Raw genomic sequence first — 21,051 nt, forward strand, 5'->3', positions numbered from 1 at the left:
TCCTGCTTTAACTGCCTGTGACATTCCCTCTGAATCTCAGAGGTGAGGAGGGTGGGGCTGGGTCCCTTGGGACGACCCCTAAGGTTCTGCCCTCTCTTTATCAACACCCAAAGGGAGTCCAGCAAAGCCCAAGGCCTCTGAGCCCTTCCAGGCTTTTTAAGTCACAGATATACTTAGATCAGCCAACGGAGCTGGCCTGGCAGGTTTAATGGCTAAAAACACATACTGCTCTTCCTGAAGTCCAGAGTCAGGGTCCTAGTGCCCACTTCACAGACAGCCAACTAACATCTGTAACTCCAGCTTTAGGAGACCTGACACACCCTCTGCTGGCTCCCATAGGCACTGCACTCACACGGACAAGCCCCCACCTCTACCCCACCCCCCAGGGATATATAAATAATGCACCAGGGAGGGTGCTGGAAGCTCCCCACCTGCCACCACAAAGACACCCAGAGGCTCTTCAGAACAGTCTGGAAACTTGGCACTACCCAGTAGCTTATTATCAGAATCAGGCCTTCCCAATGCCACCCAGCAGCAAGGAATAGCACAGTGCACAGGCACGTGAGTGGTAGTGGCTCACGAATGCGGGGCATACAAGCAGGCTGGCACAACAAAGTCAAGCTACAAAGACAGCTGCCTCACACATGGTGCCCTGCCACACTCCTAAGGTGCCCTGCCAGTCCACCTAAGACTGGACAAGCTCAGTGTCTAAGAAACAATTGAGCCTAGATTTACAGAACCTGTGAAAAGCCAGATGCCCAGATAGGGACCCAGCCAGACCCTCCTCATGCCTGCTGTACCTCTGAGAGGAGACAGAGTCCATCAAGGGTTGGGCCTGGTGTCCTCCTCCATAAGCAGCACACCCCACCCCACCCCACCCCACCCCCGTGCTCATAAAAGAGGAACCAGGAGGATGTGCACATCCTGAGCCCTTGGGCCTGATGGGTGCTAACCTTGGCTCCTACAAACCAGTGTGGCTGTGGCTACATGTGGGCGTCATTTCAGAACCTGCTGACCAGAGTGGGTTTCTTAAGAACAGAGACCCCTAGGCCTGTGTGACCTTGGGAGCCCAGATGTCCCACATACACAGGAGGTAGTCAGCAAGAGTCGTCTCTTGTTAAAGAGCCATCTCTCCGATCTGGGCTTGACCCCACATTACATTCCAGCACAATCTTATGCCTGGCTCCCTGTGTAGACTGGGCGCCCTTGGAAGGCAAGGACAGGCTCCTAAAGCAACATGCCCAAGGCCTGGCATCCACGAAAGCAGTGAGTGGAAGGGTAGGTGAGGTGTGGGTAAAGGGTCAAAGGTGAGTAGATCCCCACCGTGTCAGTAAACACGCTGGAGAGCAGTCAGACAGAGGGATGGAGAGGCACACCACAGACCTGCAGCTCACCCAGGTAACAACAGTATATCCACTCAAGCAGCCAAAAGATGGGCAGGCATTCTTGCCCCAAGACGAGACACACACCCACTGGCTAGAAGGAAGGCCGCTTTTGGCCCCCCCCCCGTAGAGCACTCACCTTGATCTGCAGCTGTGGGGACGAGCTCCCCGCGGAAGGTGCAGGGCTCCGGTCTCCAGCCAACAAGAACGGGGTCGGAGTAGCACCACTGCAGGGCTTGGTGGCCTGGGTACCTGGGCTGGCCCTGGCTCTGGCCTGTGGTACCTGTTCACCACTAGGCTGCCCCAGCTCCCCAGAAGAAGACAGGGAAGAGTTGGCTGACGGAGTGACAGAGTTCCCAGGCGTGGCAGGGGCACTGGGCGCATGCACAGCAGGATCCGAGGAGCTCTTGGGTACAGCGGGTGGCTCCATAGATTCTACATTGGTGGTATGGTGGGAGCTCTCGGACGACAGGCTCTCCACGCTAAGGGCTGGTGACGGCGTGGCTGAAGGAGGCTCTGAGTGTGACAGGCGGGAGGCGTGGAGAGCTGTCCAAAGGAGCAGATCGGCAATATCAAGTGGTTGACAGGACTTCCGTCCCTGACCCAACACACCCTGCTCCCAGAGCTGGGGGTAGGCCTGGACACCAGGCTTCTCCCCAATCTGGATGAACAAGAGGCCAGAGAACGCCAAACCCATGCCAGGACCTATGTCACAAAGGCACTGGACCGTCAGACCCCACCTTGTACCCCCTGATGCTCTAGTGTGCCACCATGTGGTACATCTATATGTGGCCCTGGCTATTCTGGATTCTTTGTAGACGAGGCTGGCCTCAAACTCAGAGAACCACCTGCCTCTGCCTTAACCTCTTATCTGCCAAGATAGGAGCCTCCACTTCCCCACCTGCCCCGTGATCCTCCTATACCCAAGCCTGCACAAAGGCAAGCTGCTGGGGCAGGTGGGGACTCTAGGACAGGGAAGGCAGGAGAGTAAGGATGGTCTCAGTCTCTGAAGCACAGACCGGAAGGAAGGCAACAGCAGAAGTGGGGACAGTACTTGCTATAGCCTACGCCAGGCCAGCCACTGCCAGCACGGCTTTTCCTTCCTGCAGATGACATGGACCATGCTTCCACATCCATCCTGGACAAGGCCATGGGCTCAGGAAAGGATTCTCCCTAGCTAGGGTCAGCCTTGAATCCAACTTTGTCCAGTTTCAGAGATCATATGACCCATCACCCCAAAACCACGCATCAAAGAGACCCAGGGCTTAGACCACCCATTTGCCTGTATTTGCTCCTAGGAGGCGACTGGTCCCACTGAGATTGAAGAGGCAGCCACAGCACAGGGCTGGGAAGGAAACCAAGAGCTTAAGACAAATCAGAGGTAAAGCTAAAATATACAGTGTGCTGGGGGTGAAGAGACCACCAGGAAAGGAAAGACAAGCTACCTAGGGCTAACCCCCATCTCACACATGAGGAGACTAAAGCCAGATCAGGGAAGGACCAAATCCTACATAGCCAGGTAGGAGCCACATTGCTCAGCAGCTGGAGAGGCAGAGACCCAGGTAGGCAGGGTTCGAGTTAACCTCTGCTTCATACTTTCAAAAGCCCAGTGCGGGGCTGTGCCCAGCACCTCCCTGACTCTCCCGCTGAGTTAGCCTAACAGGAAGTGTTAAAAGCTGGGGTTCAAATTCTGCCTTCACTACTTCAGCACTGTGCCCCCCCCCCCATGGCAAGGCGGTAATGCCATCCCACTCCCAGCCTGCTCTGTGATGAAATGGGAAAGCATACACCCCACAGGAGTCCCCTGCACCCTTAGACCCAGCACTCACCAAGTGGGGACGCACTAGGTGCTTTCGGGGCAGGGCGCTTCTTTGTCTTGGGGCTGCTGGTGGGGGTGATGCCGTACCAGGGGTGCAGGGACTTGGGTGTAGACTCTGGTGGGGCTGGGGCAGGGCTTGGTACTGCCGGGGCAGACTCTTCTTCCTCCGCTTCCTCCTCAAAGGGGTTGTAGGGCTTGGGCTCTGGCCCAGCTACTGGGCTCTTCTGGGTCTGTCCCTCCAGGCCTCCGTTCTCCACCTGCCTGTGGGCCTGACTCAGTGGCCCAGGACTGTTACTGGGGGGCAGTGGGGCTGGTTTCTTCTTTGGCTCTGTCTGCACCAGTGTGATCCATGGGGGGTCCTTCCTTGGTGCTGGTACCCTAGAGAGAGGCCAAGGCAAGGGGTCAGGCTTCTGCTCTCTAAGAAGTTTTAGCCTGTCCCAATGGGGAGGAAAAAAGCTAGCCCTCCATTCTCCGAAGCCCAGCCCCAGGGTTGGGCCAGACACAAAGCTGAAACAGAATGCACATCTATCCCAACAGGGCACCTTGAGGTCAAAAAGACAATCTTCAATACACGGCTGCTGTCAACGCAGCCCCCAAAAGAGGACTGTGTGACATTTAGTGATGTCACCCACCTCTCCATGCCTCAGGTTCATGTGCTCCATGGTGACCTAACTATCATTTCCTGTTTATAGGGCCGTGATTACGGTCTAGTGAGTTCTATGTCCTGCCCTTGAGTATGGTCTCATGCCGGGAGCTGCACAAATGCTCCCTTGCAGGACACTGTGGTCCCTGCCCCTCTCCGCCAGGGCGGCCATCCTGATGGGGACAGCTCTCAAAGAATAGCCAGAAGCATGTCCAGGGTGGGGGAGCAGAGAGGCAGGCCCAGTAGCCATGCTTTTCCAGGCCCTTCTGTTCTCAAGCCTAGACTCCCCTGTCAAGCAAGAAACACAGGCTTGGGGACTCTGGAAGTGACTGTCCCCACCTGGAGCACAGGTCAGGCAGGTTGGGGACATGGCTTTCCTTCTTCACCCAGAGAGGAGCCCAGGAAGTCCCCGCTCCCCCCGTGAGGCCTTATGGGGACAGCGTACCTCTCTGACAGCTTGGGTGTCCCTCTTGGCTTGGGAACAGGGGGCTCCTGCAGTCTTCCTAGAGTAAAAGGACAGTGAACCGGGCCTTCATGGGCCGTACAGGAGCACCAAGAGCCAGCCAGAGTGCTAGTTCTGCACCCGAGCTGGCAGGCCACAGACCAGCGTGACACAGCCCCTCCCTGCCCAGCCCTCAGGGAAATTAGATAAGATGGAAGGTGAGTGTGAGAACGGTCAGTCAGAGGCCGCAGCCAGGCCGGCCTGCATGTTAGCCGAGAAGGCCCAACCCAAGTCCGCTCACTCACTTCCTTTACACCAGGGTATGTACCCGGGTGCCACCTCCACCCGGAAGCCTCCCTTGACTCCAGCTTCCGTCCATCCACCCCAGCAGCGAGCCTACGCTCTACCAAACTACTTATTGTACTCGGACACTGGTTCCTCCAAGAAAACACAAGAAGGTCCAAACATTCTGTGTCCCTGTTACCCAGACCTAAACCAGCCTCCAGAAGTGCCCAGTGGATTCAAACACAGAGCGTGCTGGCACAAGTTCCTGGGGCTCTCTCTCCTCTGGGCCTCCACTGCCTTCCCTGACTGATAAGGGATGCTCGGCACATCTCGGGTTCCCAGGAGTATCTCAAGGCATACATGGAGGTCTTCCAAGAGCACCCCGCAGACAGCAGGCCAGGGGTTCTCAACCTTCGGAATAATGCAACCTTTTAATATAGCTCTTCATGTTGTGGTGACCCGCCTCCCAAGCATAAAACTATCACTGCTACTTCCTAACTGTTACCTGTGTACTGTCATGAATCATAACGTAATTATCTGTGTTTTCCGATGGTCTTAGGTGACCCCTGTGAAAGGATCATTTGACACCCCCAAAGGTGTTGCCACCTACAGGTTGAGAACCACTGCTCTGGACAGACACCAGACGCACATGCTGGGAGAGGGAGGATGCCTGGGGCATGCCTGGGGATGAGCCAGGAAACATACAACGGACGTCAACATGCATGGTCCCAGAGACACTCAGGACACACGTATGTACACTTGCTACATTCCAAACCACAAGACAGAAAGCAAATGCACACACAGAGCACTTAGTAGGCCTGTGGCTTGAGCTGTACCAGTGTAGAAAACAACATGGCACGAAAAGGAACAGGGTAACTGACACACACTGTGACCACATCACAGGACATGCAAGTACCGGTTCAGAAAGCAGTTCCCAGGGCTGGAGACACACCTCAGCAGTTAAGAGTACATGCTGTTCTTCCAGAGGCCCTGAGTTCGGTTCCCAGCACCCACATTGGTTGGCTTACAACAACCTGTAACTCCAGCTCCAGGGCATCCAATGCAGGCTTCCGGACTTTGTAGGCACCTACACTCATCTGCGCATGCGTATGCGCGCTCACACAGACACACACACACGTTTTTTTTTTGTTGTTTTTGGTTTTGGTTTTTCAAGACAGGGTTTCTCTGTGGAGCCCTGGCTGTCCTGGACTCACTTTGTAAATGAGGCTGGTCTCAAACTCACAGAGATCCTACTGCCTCCGCCTCCCGAGTGCTGGGATTAAAGGAGTGTGCCACCACACCTGGCCAACACATTGTTTAGAAGAAGAAAAAAATTCTTTAAAAAATGGGGGGAGGGAATGAAAGAAAGTTGGCAATGTTCCTGGAGCACCTGGCTATTCACGTGCCCACAGGGGAGGACACAGCCAGCATGCCCTGTCCAGCTGTGCCCTCACTCACCGTTCACAAGGCCACTGTTGACACTCTGCTCCACCAAGCCATCCTGCTGCAGGCTAGACCGAGGCTGAGGTGTTGGGGGTGTCAAGGCTGAGCTCTCCGAAGCCTTCCTGGGGGCAGGTGTGGGCCGGCCAACAGGGGGACTGGCCAGCTCCTGGGGCTTGCTGGGAAGAGGTGGCTTGGTCAGGGTGTTGGGTTGTACCTCGGAGCTGGCCTGGAGCCCATCTGCCTCGGCCACTGCAGCCACACTTGGGCTAAGGTCACTCTCTTCTCCATCCTTGGCTTCTTCTGTCACCTGCTGCTGCTTTCGCTGTGAGAGGGGTCGAGTTCCTGAGCCCAGCCTGGTGCAGCGTTGTGCACACACAAAGGTGCCTTCCTCGGGCCCGCTACTGTAAGAGCCTGGAAGCAGAGTGCTGGAACACTGCCGACATCTGCAGGGGACAGGACAGGTGTTCCCTTAGCAGGGCAGGATGGCCAGGCCCTGGGTAAAGTCCTTCTTCAGAGACCAAAGTTATTCCCTCACTCCTTCCTTCAACTGCCAGACCCATCCTCGCTCCATACTCTGGACTTCCCAGAAGAAAAAGAAAATGGCAACTGTCAGAATCAGAGGGGACCAATAAACCACATCAAATTAGCAACAGGAGCCGGCGTAGTGGTGCACGCCTTTAATCCCAGCACTCGGGAGGCACCCAATCACTGCGAGTTTGAGGTCAGCCTGGTCTAAAAAGAGAGTCCAGGACAGCCAGGGCTACACAGAGAAACCCTCTCTCAGGGGGAAAAAATTAGCAACAGGAACTGTGAAACATGCTTGTGCTGCAAGGGGAAGAGGTGAAGGTGGCCCACGGGAAGACGCCACCAGCCAGTGACTCAGGAAATCAACCTGGCTTTCCACATACTGGGTTTGTTTTGGTTAAGTTTTTGTTTCACTTTCTTTGTCAGGGCTGAGAACTGAAGCCACAGCCCAGGTTTATTGGTTTGGGGATGGAAGCCAGCACCTTGTGAATACTTTTTTTCTTTTCTTGTTTTGTTTTGTTTTTTGAGACAGGGTTTCTCTGTGTAGCCTTGGCTGTCCTAGACTCGCTTTGTAGACCAGGCTGGCCTCGAACTCACAGCGATTCGCCTGCCTCTGCTTCCCGAGTGCTGGGATTAAAGGCATGAGCCACCTGCCCAGCACTCTTGATAAGCACTCTACCACCGAGTTACACCCCAGCCTCAGGTTTAAGGTACACCAGAGTGACTCCTGGAAGGAGGGGGCACAGCGGCAGGAAGCCCTTCTACAGGCTCTGCATCTATGACACAAGTTCCAGACCATGTATTTACATCCAGTTAATATCAGATGCAGATTAACTTTTTAAGGATTTATTTATTTAGCCAGGCATGGTGGTGTACACCTTTAATTCCAGCGCTCAGGAAGATGGAGACAGGCAGATCACTATGAGTTGGAGGCCAGCTTAGTCTACAAAGTGAGTCCAGGACAGCCAGGGCTACACAGAGAAACCCTGTTTCGAAAAACCAAAACCAAACCAAACCAAAAAAAAAAAAAAAGAAAGAAAAGAAAAGAAAAGAAAATCCCTTCATGTTTCAACAGCACAGGTTGCATATCCCTTAGTCAGCACCAGGCAGTTATGGCTTGAGGAGGCAGCAGAAGCCCTGAGTTCTGGTGACCAGTTGAGACTGGCACAAAGCTCAGTGTTGGGATGCTTGGTGAGCACATGCCCGGGCCTGGGTTCAAGACTCAGCAGCTCAGAAAAGAAAAGGCTGTGGCTGGAGAGATGGCTCAGCATTTGAGAATGCAACTTGCTCTTCCAGAGGACCTGAGTTTGGTTCTGAGCACCCACATCGGGCAGCTCACAACTGCCTGCAACTCCAGCTGGCCTCCAAGAGCATCCCCGCCCCCCACCCCCCCGTCTCCACAGCCATACACACATACAGAGTGATAAGTAAGCCTTCAAGACTAACGAGGATGGGAGGGAAGTCCTGTGACTGAGCGGGTCTTTTTCTCCTAAGACATAGTTTGTTCCTTTATGGCGTGAGGGTTAAGCGGAGTGCTCAGCATGAACAGCCAGGCCAGAAGCCCAGCCCAGTGGGTGCTGAGCCCAAGGGAGCTCCCTCCCAGGTGCTGGGGAGACATGCCCTGCTCTACAGCACTCACCGGAAGCAATGCCTGTGGTAGAGCCTGCCCTCGGCCAAGTACCGCTGCACCAGGTGTACCCGCTGCCCACAGGCTGCACATGCGCTGCTGGGGGGCTGCTGTTTGCCCTGCTCGGCCAGGCTGCCTGAGGAGAGGTCATCACCCTGCAGGAAATGGGGTACAGTCAGCAGCCATTCTGCTTCCGGACAGTCCCTCCTTCCCTTCCCCATCACAGTCCTGTCCCTCAAATGGACACCAAGCTCCACGGTGCTAACACAAGAAGATCAGAGTCCTACGAGAGGCAGGGGACAGGCAACTACTGACTGTGAGGAAGTCTAGGGTGATATACTCAACGTCCCAAGCCAGTATGGAAACTTTGAAACCCCAGGCCTGCAGGCAAGGGCCCCAGCCCTAAAGAAGGGACAGTCCCTCCTGATGCCTGCTCTAGCCAACCTTCCTTTCCTCTGGGCCTTGGCTCTTTATCATCTAACCCACCCGCCTCTGCCTATTCACCCTATCTGGGCATTCTCTCTAAAGCTTGTGAAAAGTGCGTGTCCTTTGGGAAGGAGACTAGCAAGGCGGACCCCAAACCCCACCCCCACCCCCCGCCCCACTTTTCTACTGAGTGACCTGGGTCAAAGGACCAAACCTTAATGAGCCATTGTTTCCTGTCTGGACAACAGGGCCTAAGAGATGCCGCTGCAGAGGGGCCCCAGTGACATCACACTGAGTGGTTCAAAACGCCACGGGGTCAAGGGGAATATTCCTGTCACTACACATCATGGCCTGTGTAGCTCCTGACAGTCCCGTGATGGCAAGGATGGCATGGGGTTTGTCTACTCAGCACAGCAATGAACCTGACTCTGGAGAAGAGTCCCTGCTATGAGATGAGACTGGCCAGCTGGCGCCCTGGTCCTAGGAACCCAACAGGGCAAGAACAGAGAACACCCTCTGAATATGATCAAGGCCAACTTCTTCCCACGACAGTCACTGTAAGGACACTGTGAAGTCTCCATACCTGAGCCTCCTCTCCTGGCCGCGCAGCAGGTGATGTGGATGTGGGGGAGGGGGGCGCTGGGTCCTTTCCTGATGTGGGTGGTGAGACAGCAGCTACAAGACAGGAAAGACCCTGAGGCAGGCACAGAAGCGGAGCCTAGGGAGGTGCCGACCCACCCAACGTTCTACAGCTACCCGCCTCAGAGCAGAGCACTGAGCTCCAACGGTGTAACACAGAACAGGGAACACTTTCACTCTCAAACCATGGTGTGGGGGGGTGGGGCACACACTCAGGCCTGCTGAGCCTCCCTAAAACACAGTCAGTGATTCACTCTGTACAGAGCTGCCACAAGCATGGGTACAGCAGGCCTGCCCCAGCCTCCCACTGAGGCAGATCGATGAAACCTGAGCTGAAGGCGCAGGGAGGTGGCCTACTCCCAGCGGTCACCTGCCTGCCTCCAAGTGAGCAGCAGATGTGGCCCCGAGACAGAGGAAACCACACACAAATGCCAGGCTTCCCTCAAACCTCAAACCATCTCCCTCCTTGATCAGCTGCTGTCAAGAACCTCCTCTGCGCCCAAGGAGTAAAACAAAGCCCTAACTTCTTGAGAACCCTGTACCACAAACGGTCCCCATGTGATGATTTTAAGAGTCAAGCATTGCCTGGCGGTGGTGGTGCATGTGTTTACTCCCAGCACTTGGGAGGCAGAGGCAGGCAGATCTCTGTGAGTTCAAGGCCAGCCTGGTCTACAACAAGAGTCCAGGACAGCCAGAGCTCTGTTACACAGAGAAACCCTGTCTCAGAGGGGAAAAAAGAGTCAAGTATTGCCAGGCGTGGTGACGCACACCTTTAATCCCAGGACTCAGGAGGCAGAGGCAGGCAGATCACTGAGTTTGAAGCCAGTCTACTCTACAAAGTGAGTTCCAGGACAGCAAAGGCTAGATAGAGAAACCCTGTCTCAGAAACTGAAAAAAATAGTCAAGTGTGGATAGAGCTCATTCACAGAGCATGGTGGAAGCTCTGAATTCAATCCCCAGTACTGAAAATGAACGAATAAGAAAACAAACAAGGCATGCACATGTGTACGTGTGCTGCACACCCGAAATCCCAGTACCTGGGACACTGACACCAGAGGACGGAGAATTCTCAGCTAATAGGGGCTACAAAGCAAGACCTTGTCTCAAAAACTAATTAACTAAGTAGTTTGCTATTTAACTTATTAGTTCATTCATTAAAGGGCCAGCGAGATGGTACAGCAGGTTAAGGCTCTTGCTGATCTGAGTTCAATGCCTGGAACCCACATGGTGGAAGATGAGATTCCTACAATTGTCCTCTGACCTGCACACACATGACATGACTTATGTGGGTACATACAAATTAATCATAAATAAATGTGAAATTTAAAAAATGATAATTAGCTGGGTGCTGGTGGTTCACGCCTATAATTCCAGCACATGAGGAGGGAGAGGCAGGTGGATCTCTGTGAGTTTGGGGGCAGCCTGGTCTACAAAGTGAGTCCAGGATAGGCAAGGCTACACAGAGAAACCTTGCCTCGAAAAACCAAGCAAATAAACAAAACTTAATGATGGTGATAATGGCAATGGGCTAGCGAGATGGCTCAGTGGTAAGATGGCTCTTACAGAAGTCCTGATTGGGTTTTCTGTACCCACATGGCAGCTCACAACCAGTCCAGTTGCGGGGAATCCAACACGCTCTGGTCTCCTGCAGGCTACTGATGCACAGAGACACGCTCAAGCACACACATACACATGCATATAAAACAAATATTTATATAATAACAAAGACAATGATAATACAATTTGAGCACAAGGTCCTTGTGGAGGTCTGTGGTAACACTGAGCAGACTTCCAGTCCCAGGCCTTAAAGGCACCCTGCAAGGATGAAGCAGATGGCATTCAGCTCGCTTGGACAACAGAACAGAGGAGAAACCTCTGCTCAATGCAAAGGCCATTAATCATGTCAGACGGGGAAGGACTGTTCCGAAAGTGTGTGTCATTTACACACATGCGTGTGAACTTGGGAAGATGGTGGAGAGTGCATCTCTTTTGTGTATGTTTGTTTTTTGTTTTTGTTTTCTGTTATTTTGTTTGTTTTTGGCTTTTTTGAGACAGGGTTTCTGTGTAGCCCTGGTTGTCTGGACTCCCTTTGTAGTCCAGGCTGGCCTTGAACTCACAGCAATCCACCTGCCTCCTGAGTGCTGGGATTAAAGGCGTGCGCCACCACGCACGGCTTTGCTTTTGTTTTTGTTTTTGTTTTGTTTTTTTTTCTGAGATAGGATTTCTCTGTGTAGCCCTGATTGTTCTGGACTCACTTTGTAGACCAGGCTGGCTTTAAACTCACAGAGATCCGCCTGCCTCTCCCCACGAATGCTGGAATTGAAGGTGTAGGCCACCACACCTGGCTCGAATCTCTTGTTTTGTTTTGTTGTATTTTATTGAGACAGGGTCTCACTATGTAGCCCTGGCTGTCCTGGAACTCACTCTGTAGACCAGGCTGTCCTGGAACTCACTCTGTAGACCAGGCTGGCTTCAAACCCTCAGAGATCAGCCTGCTTCTGCCTCCTTAGTGCTGGGATTAAAGACTTGGGCCACCATGCCTGGCTGGAATCCATGTTTTACTGTGAGTCACAGTGACAAGTTTGGAAACTCAGCAGCCTAGGCAAGTTCCTGTCAAGGTTCCCTTGGACAACTCCAGTCCTCTTCTCTCCCAGCTCCCCAGCAGCACAGGACCCCATGCTGCTCTGGCCCACCACACGCCACCCCAAATCTTCATAGCTGCCAGGTCTGTTTCCCGCTTACTTCAAATATCACTGCAAAGGTCCTCCCAGACCCCGCATCTAGAGAGGCCACTCCCTGCTCTCTTTGGCATACTCTGGCCTTTGCTCAGCTCCTGAGACGTGTACTGCTTAATGTTTCCTTTCCCTTGCTCTAGCATGCTCCAACTCAGTCTCTGAAACATCCTCGGCCTCTTAAAAGTACTTGCTAATGGCATGAGAAAGTGCCAGGTGCTGGGACAAGACAGCTGCGCTGACAGAGACAGTCTGCAGGGGAAGGAGGAAGGGTACGAGGATGCCTGCTTAGCTAAGGCCCTGGGTTATACATACGGATTGGGCGTGCTCCCCGGGAGAAAGGGGCCACCGGAGCACATGGCAGCAGCAACTGTACAGAAGAAGTCAGACAGGAAAGAACTAGCCATATACACATACACACATTTTCCACTTGCCCAGAGAGTACAATACAGGACCATGTGGGGGAGGGTTGAAACACATCATGGCTGTGGCAGACGGGATAAAAACGGCACGCCTGTAATCCCAGCACTCGGGAGGCAGAGGCAGGCGGATCACTGTGAGTTTGAGGCCAGCCTGGTCTACAAAGTGAGTCCAGGACAGCCAGGGCTAAACAGAGAAACTGTCTTGGAAGGTATATCCTCCAGAGCTAAGTTGCAGGTAGCTGTGAGCTTCCAGCCTAAGTGCTGGGAGCTGAACCCAGTCTTTATTAACAGCTGTGACATATCTACAGCCCCTAATTCTTTTTTTTTTTTTTTAAGATTTATTTGTTATGTATACAATGTTCTGCCTGCATGTACACCTGCTTGCCAAGAGAGGGCACCAGATCTCATTATAGACGCTGTGAGCCACCATGCAGTTGCTGGGAATTGAACCCAGGACCTCTGGAAGAACAACCAGTGCTCTTAATCTCTGAGCCATCTCACCAGCGCCCTCTAATTCATTTTTAATTAACATTTTTGTATTTTTTTGTACTTACTTTGGGGAGGGGGACTTGAAGGTGCCATGGAGCACAAGCAAAGGTCAGAAGGCAAATTCATTCAGTAGTGGACTCTATGGACTGAACTCAAGTCAACAGCCTTGGCAGCAAGTACCATCTCAAAAACCAAATTTTATTCTTTTATCTTTTTTTTTTTTTTTTGGTTTTTCAAGACAGGGTTTCTCTGTGTAGCCTTGGCTGTCCTAGACTCACTTCCTAGACCAGGCTGGCCTCAAACTCACAGCGATCTGCCTGCCTCTGCCTCCGGAGTGCTGGGATTAAAAGCATGCGCCACCACACCCAGCCAGGTTTTTTTAGACAGAGTTTCTCTGTGTAACAGCCCTGGCTGTCTTGGACTCACTTTGTAGACCAGGCTGGCCTCGAACTCACAGCAATCCATCTGCCTCTGCCTCCCTGAGTACAATGATTAAAGGTGTGCGCCACCATGCGCTGCTTTTTTCTTTCGTTTTTTGAGACAAGCTCTCACAATGTAGCCCTGGCTGGCCCAATTTCTTTTGCAGACTAAACTGTGCCTTGAACTCACAAAGATTAACCTACCTCTGCCTCCTATGAGCTGGTTTACAAGGCATGTGCCACCACGCCAGTCTTTTTAAAAACTATGTCTATCATTCTTTTATTGTATATGCATGTGTGTCTGTTTAAGCCTGAACCTTGCAGAAGCCCAAAGAGGGCATCCGGTGCTCTGGAGCTTCTGTGTGCCTGCAGGTGCTGGGTCCTCTGAAAGAGCAAACAGTGTTCTTAACCACTGAGCCGTCTCTCTAGCCCCACCCCATTTCATTTAAAGAGACAGATGGGATTCTCCCCATACAGAGCAGACGCAGGAGACATGACCCATGTGGGGCTGTTCAGGGCCCAGTGTAGGACTCAGGGCTCCTGGATCCTCAGCTTTTGTGCTGTGTTCCTGAACTCCTCACTTCCCATCTTTGGGCTCACTTCCCCTATGCAGAGGGGAGCCCCAAGCTGTCCTGAGACACCCAGCAGCATGAGAGGAAGCCTGCCCCGACAGCACACACTCTTCTCCAGATGAGGAGAGAGGCTCTGCAAAGATGCTGTGCAACAACCTGGAAGAAGAGACCAGCAGTGCGGGAAGAAAAAGCCCTGGGAAGTGTCAGGACAGGAAGTGTCCAGACAGGAAGTACAGTGGGTGAGGGAGGTAAAATTGCAGATGAGCTCACCTGGGTTTATTGCCTGTCTGATTCTGTGGCCCTGGCTGGCCTCAAACTTGAGGGAATCCTCCTGCCTCAACCTCCCAAGTTGAGATTACAGGTGATGAAGTCAGTGTTGTTTTAATGCGATAAATACATGAACCAGCAAGCCCACACACAGTCAGTGACTGGACTCTTTCTTTCTTTCTATCTTTTTGTTTTTGCTTTTTGAGACAGGGTATCTCTGTGTAGCCCTGGCTGTCCTGAACTCACTTTGTAGACCAGACTGGCCTCAAACTCACAGCAATCTACCTGCCTCTGCCTCCCGAGTGCTGGGATTGAAGGTATGCGCCACCACGCCTGTTCTTTTTTGTTGTTTTTTTGTTTTTCCAAGACAGGATTTCTCTGTGTAGCCCTGGCTGTCCTGGACTCGCTTGGTAGACCAGGCGGGCCTTGAACTCACAGAGATCCACCTGCCTCTGCTTCCTGAGTGCTGGAATTATAGGCGTGTGCCACCACCACCTGGCACCCGGCTTTTTTTTTTAAGATTTATTTATTATTATGTATACAGCGCTCTGTCTGCATGTACAGCATCAGATGACATCATAGATGGTTTCGAGCCACCATATGGTTGCTGGGAATCGAATTCATGACCTCTGAAAGAGCAATTGGTGCTCTTAAACCTCTGATCCATCTCTCCAGCCCTTCCTGGTTATTTCTTTACTGCTCAGAAAAAAAAGTAAACAGCCCAGGACAGCTTCTGTGAAGGGCTAGGTCCCCTCTCACCTTGGCCAGAACTGGTGAAGTGATTGTAGTACTGGGACACATAGGTCATGATGCTCAGACAGTCGGGGACACTCATGGAGACCATGTCATTGGGGTCCAGGAGAGCAGGGATCCCCAGCTCCTTCTCAGCCACTTCAAAGGCCTAGGGTGGAGACAGGTACAAAGGCAGGACCAGGAACAGCCACAGGAAGAGAGGACAGAGAGATGATGGCATGTTAGTGAGTACTTCTCAGACTGGGCCCAGCTCATTATAGCAAAACAGGGTGAGGACAGTACCATCCCCACATGGTGGCCTGTGGCAGCAGCTCGGGCCCCTCCAGGGAAGAGGTGAAAAGGGAGGGGAACCAGGGCCTCCTCTAGGACCAGCCCTCTCTCTCCAAATGGAGTGGCCCCATGGGACCCCTGCCCTCTCCCCCAACAGCCCTTTGCGCTCACGTCGGTCTGAGGACTCACCAAACGGTTATTCTCGAAGACATTTTCCTTGGAGAGAGACTGGAAGTCACTGCAAGAGACGGGGGACTGGTCAAGAGATGTGACATGAGGGTGCAGTCAGCAAAGAGGGGCTGCAAGGCTGGGGAGGGAGCCTACAGGGTCCTAGAGAGGAAACTAAGGCTGCAAGCCCTGATAGATCTGTGTCTGGACTGGAAGTGGGGGGAGCAAGCCTATGGGCCCTGGAGGCACCCAAGCAAGGCCTGAGAAATCCCTGAGAAGGGGTGGGCTCAAGCCAAGCCTCTAAGTCGTGGACGGCCTCCGTGCCCTGATCCCAACCCTTCCTCAGGAGGCCTGCTCCTCAGGAAGTGGCCAAAAGGACCAACCAACCAAGCAGGCTTGCTGTGCTCCCATGCAGGGGAGCCTGAGCGCCACAGTGATTCATCTGACAGCGCTCGCCCCATTTTACAGAAGAGGGTGCTGAGATTCAAGAGGGAAGCCAGCCAGCCCGAGAAATCTATACTTTGAGATAGGAGGTGGTAGCGCACGCCTTTAATCCCAGCACTCGGGAGGCAAAGGCAGGTGGATCACTGTAAGTTTGAGGTCAGCCTGGTGTACAAAGCGAGTCCAGGACAGTCAAGGCTACACAGAGAAACCCTGTCTCAAAAAACCAAAACAAACAAACAAACAAAAATCTATACTTTGGGAACCTCCATCAAATGTCACAGGCACACAAGCCACACCATGCACCAAGCACGGGAATCTAAAACCCCACCCAACTCCAGGAAGGTTTCTTATTCTGTTTTTTTGTGTGTGTTTGTTTCATTGTATTATTTATATTGTGTATATGTGCATATGTCTATGGCCCTGTTCATGCCGGGTGCCCAAGGAAGCCAGAAGAGGGCATTCGCTGGGACTAGAGTCACAGCAGTGAGCCACCATGTGGTTGCTGAAAATTGAGCCCACGTCCTCTGTAAGAGGAGCCAGTGCTCTTAACCACCGAGCCATCTTTCAAGCCCCTACATATGTGTTCTTTTCTTTTCTTTTAATTGGTGTTTTGCCTGGAATGCATGTCTGTGAGGGTGTCAGACCTTCTAGAACTGGAGTTACAGTTTTGAACTGCCACGTGGGTGCTGGGAATTGAACCTGGGTCCTCTGGAAGAGCAGCCTCTTAACTGCTGAGTCATCTCTCCAGTCCCCCTACATGTGTTTCTTCCTTTCTTCCTTTCTTTCCTTTTCTTTTCTTATTTCTTCTTCTTCTTCTTCTTCTTCTTCTTCTTCTTCTTTTTTTTTTTTTTTTGGTTTTTTGAGACAGAGTTTTTCTGTGTAACTGTGACTGTCCTGGAACTCTCTTTGTGGACCCAGTTAGCCTTGCCTCTGCCTCCCAAGTGCTGGGATAAAAGGCATGCACCGCCATGCCTAGCCCCTACATGTGTTTCTTTTTTTTTCCTTTTTGGTTTTTTCGAGACAGGGTTTCTCTGTGTAGCCTTGACTCTTGACTGTCCTAGACTCGCTTTGTAGACCAGGTTAGCCTTGAACTCACAGCAATCTGCCTGCCTCTGCCTCCCAAGTGCTGGGACTAAAGGCATGAGCCACCACCACCCAGCCCTACGTGTGTTTTGTTTGTTTGTTTGTTTGTTTGTTTGTTTTTCGAGACAGGGTCTCTCTGTAGCCTTGGCTGTACTGGACTCACTTTGTAGATCAGGCTGGCCTCGAACTCACAGCGATCTGCCTGCCTCTGCCTCCCGAGTGCTGGGATTAAAGGCGTGCGCCACCACGCCCGGCTCTACGTGTGTTTCTTGATAGGCTCAAATTAGAACAAGTTAGAACCAGAGTAGAAATGAACACAATCCAGAGCTGCTAGTACTAAACATACGGTCTGTCCCATCAGCCACTCTCAGGGACAGCTTCCCTAGAGGGGATTTCTTATTTCCCTAGTAAAAGGCTTCTGAAATGGGGCAGGTGAGTGATGCCAGACCCTAGCCACGGACTGGTATGGGAAACATGGGTGCCTGGCGGCTTCATCCATTGTAGACACTAAGTGGGCTGCAGCATGAGCAGGTAGGGCACCTAGGCACCTGCCCTTTATGTGGGCTGTGTGACTGGCTGTGGGCAGGTCACGAATGCTACCAGCCTCCACTGCCCTGAAAATCCAGGGAGCCTCAGCCCTGCTCCCAGGCCTCCCAGATACAGCAGAGTGTACAAGCTTTGTCACTGCCTAACTGACTTCCTGCCACCTACTTAGCCTCCCTGTACCCGTTTCCTGCTGTGTAACACTCAACACAACTAATGCCCAACACAGTTGGTGGGGGAAGATTCCCAAACCAGCTACACTAAGGCAACTTGTCTGGACAGTTCGATTTGGTTTCCTCTGCAATGTCCCCAGAAAGTGGGGTCACGGGTTGTCCGCAGTGTTTTCTGGTTCTTAGGAGGTATTCCCAAAGTTGTTTGAAAGAGTACACAGTGAAAACTGTGATAACTGGGACTGGGGAGGTGGCTCACTTGTGAAGTGCTCACCACACAAGCACAAGGACCTGAGTTCAAGGCCCGGCACCAAGTAAAATGCAGACATTGGTGGTGACTGCTAGTAATCCCAGCACTGGGGAGGAAGAGGCAAGGAGATCCCCGAGGCTCCATGGACAGTCAAGACAGCCTAACCAGCCAGCTCCTCCTGGTCTCAAAAAAAAAGGGTAGACCATCATCTGAGGTTGACCTCTAGCCTGAGGGAGCCATAAACACACACACACACACACACACACACACACACACACACACACATACACACCCCTTCATTTTGTTTTGTTGTTTTTAAAGATTTATTTACTACATACACAGTGTTCTGCCTGCATGTGTGCCTGCAGGCCAGAAGAGGGCACCAGATCTTATTATAGATGGTTGTGAGCACCATGTGGTTGCTAGGGATTGAACCCAGGACCTCTGGAGGAGCAGATGGTGCTCTTAACCTCTGAGCCATCTCTCCAGCCCCTTGTTTTGTTGTTGTGGTGGTTTTTTTTCCCCCTCAACTTCTTCCACTCCATCTCTAACTCTAAATAATGTCTAGGTTTGGACAACACAGATCTTTTTCTTTTTTCTTTTTCTTTTTTTTTTTTTCTGAAGAATTTTCAAAGGCCAAGAAAGTTCCTTTGACTCTAGAGGAAATGAAAGTACAGAAATGAATCCCACATGGGCCCTGAGCTCAAGGGAATTTGGAAAAGCCCGGAGGAGAGAAAAGGGCATGGGACAGCCCCTCACCAACACAGTAGACCCACCCCTAGACAGACAGACAGACAGACAGACAGACAGACAGACAGACAGACACACACACACACACACACACACACACACACACACACACACACACACACCACCTGCAGCCTCAGAAGCTTGGCCCGCTTTGTAAAACAGTTTCTTCCTCCCCAGACCTCTGCTCTTGTACAGACCTGCCCCTAGGGCTGAGGATGTAACTGAGTAGGTGAGAGCTTGTCTAGCATGCATATGGATTTGGGTTCAATCCCTAGCAAACAGGTAAACAGAGGTCAGGTAAACCTCCACCCCCTTAGTACTTTAGGAGGGACCTGGCCTCAGGTGCAGTTAGCATGGTCCAGGCCCCAGCCTCCCCAGGCAAATGGACAAGCGGATTTAGCCTAGAGAGCTGCTTGGGAGGTGATTCCTTCACACCTGTCTTGACATCTGAGTGACCCCTCAGGCTTTGAGGCCGGTCTTGCCCCTTTCTCTTACTTTTACCTTTTCCCCAGTAAGTCCCCAATTAGGCTCCACTGTTTAGTCACCTCTAGGCCCACATATATGTAGGGTGTTTTGTTGGTGGTGTTTTTGTTTCTCAAGACAAGGTTTCTCTGTGTAACCCTGCTTGTCCTAGAACTCCCTCTGTAGACCAGGCTTGGCTTCCAATCACAGAGATCCACTTGCCTCCATCCCCAGTCTCCAGGGTGCTCAGATAAAAGGCATGAGCCACCACCTGGCTTGTATGGGTTTTTTTTGTTGTTGTTTTGTTTTTTTGTTTTTTGTTTCTTTGAGGGGTTTTTTGCCTTGTTGGCTGTGATCTCAAACTCCAGTGGGTGGGAGCAGTGACTAAACATAGTTGTTCCAAAGGGGCTAAACAGCCATTCCCATCCACCCCTCATTAACCTAATAGCACCTCTTCTAGTGGTCGGTTAAAACTGTGTGCTTATTATCTCATTTAAAACCCTCACCACAGGGCTGTGAGGTAGGTCTTATCAACCCCACCTTCCAGATGTCCAGAGAACCAATGATTTTCCCCAGGGCTTAAACATTAGCACCAGACAGCCAGCACTTAGAGCCTGGGGTTCAGCACCCAGCAGCCTGGCACCAAGGCTCCTCCCTTGAAGTTTCTCCCCCTACATGGAGCCCAAGTCCTACCCGCCCCCTCACCCCTCACCCTCCCAACCCCACACTTAGTCTAGCACTGGGTCCCAGGGCTCTAAAACCTGGCTCCCTTCCCCATCCACACCCCCAAAACCCTATTTATCTTCCAGGGCCCCTCGGATGCTGGACACACAGAGTTGGGCAATCCTTTCAGGACCTTCCCACACCCTGTCCTATGGAAACGGGCCAGAGAGAGACAGAAACAGACTGCAGGTTGAGAACTGGAGGACCGCTCCCAGGGGGCTGTAAACAAGACCAGGACTCTTTTGAGATTTACTACTGAAAAGGAGGCAGGCATCAGATGAACTGTCACTCTCAGTTGCTTTTATGAATAAATAAATGAATGAACGAAATGAAAAAGAGGTTCCAGGGCTCAGAGAAAAAAGCTGAGCTGGAAGCCCACATCAGTTGTTCTGCGGGTGGGTCTTTCCCCAGGGGACCATTCAGAGTAGCTCGGGTAGGAGGGCCTCACTTCCCAGCTGGAAGCTGCAGATCGTGCGGTCAACTGAACCAGTCTTTTGCCTGGCTTCTACGCTCTGCTCCACCTCTGTGCTCCACTGTGAACAGCAAAGCCAGGCGGCATACGCCTAGTCAGAGTCCTAGTCCAGCCGGGCGTGGTGGCACAAGCCTTTTAATCTCAGCACTCGGGAGGCAGAGACAGGCAGATCGCTGTGAGTTCAAAGCCAGCCTGTTCTACAAAGTGAGTCCAGGACAGTCAAGGCTACACAGTGAAACCTTGTCTTGAAAAACCAAAACCAAAACAAAACAACAGATTCCTAGTCGAGCTGGGTTTGGGAAGTAGTGTACACCCAGTCACCTGATAAATCTAGGAGCCCTGTGCCAGAAACAAACGGGGTGAGTGCCCCACAGAGCAATCAGCCAAAATGCCTTACAGAGAAATGGCTTCCCTCCACCCCCTCAAGGTTCGTTGCATTTTAAATGTAAATGACAAAACAGCAGAAGAAAGAATTAAAACTAATGACCTACATCCCCTCAGGAGTCCCACAAAAATATGGGACTTGAAGAGTCTGATGACAGCCTATGTATAGAAGGGAACCGGGTCAGGCTTCTCGGGGAGGGAAGGATGGGGAAGTGAATAAAGCGGCGCCTGGCAGCCGGCTCTCAGGTAGGAAGTGATCAAGGGCAACATTATTTCTGAGACCCTTTCCGGTAGGCTGCCCTTACATATGTAAATTCCTACTGGAAAAAAAAAAGACAGCCTTCGAGAGCACCCGCGCGCCTGGTGCTCAAACTTGGAGGAAGCCTATTTGGGGGAGTGGCATATTCTGATCCCCTAAAGTCAAGTTTGGGGGTACTACGCTCTGGC

General features: G+C 52.1%; 2 protein-coding genes across 4 annotated transcripts in view; one reads left to right on the plus strand and one right to left on the minus strand.

Annotated features, from left to right (window-relative positions):
* The window catches only part of LGALS2 (galectin 2), a 346,473-nt gene that overhangs the window by 53,505 nt on the left and 271,917 nt on the right, over positions 1-21,051 (plus strand). The gene's annotated exons all lie outside the window — the stretch shown is intronic.
* The window catches only part of MICALL1 (MICAL like 1), a 28,787-nt gene that overhangs the window by 6,108 nt on the left and 1,628 nt on the right, over positions 1-21,051 (minus strand). For all 3 annotated transcript variants that reach the window (XM_084751545.1, XM_084751544.1, XM_084751543.1), the window contains exons 2-9: positions 15,345-15,393; positions 14,892-15,033; positions 9,176-9,267; positions 8,179-8,321; positions 6,030-6,457; positions 4,290-4,347; positions 3,212-3,579; positions 1,522-1,928 (exon numbers count right to left, since the gene is read on the minus strand). In XM_084751545.1, the coding sequence (XP_084607671.1) occupies positions 1,522-1,928; positions 3,212-3,579; positions 4,290-4,347; positions 6,030-6,457; positions 8,179-8,321; positions 9,176-9,267; positions 14,892-14,976 (1,581 nt within the window). In that variant the 5' untranslated portion in view covers positions 14,977-15,033; positions 15,345-15,393. The remainder of the gene's footprint in view (positions 1-1,521; positions 1,929-3,211; positions 3,580-4,289; positions 4,348-6,029; positions 6,458-8,178; positions 8,322-9,175; positions 9,268-14,891; positions 15,034-15,344; positions 15,394-21,051) is intronic.

The sequence above is a fragment of the Acomys minous genome (assembly GCF_964271855.1).
Source record: "Acomys minous genome assembly, chromosome: 12".
NCBI lineage: Eukaryota > Metazoa > Chordata > Mammalia > Rodentia > Muridae > Acomys > Acomys minous.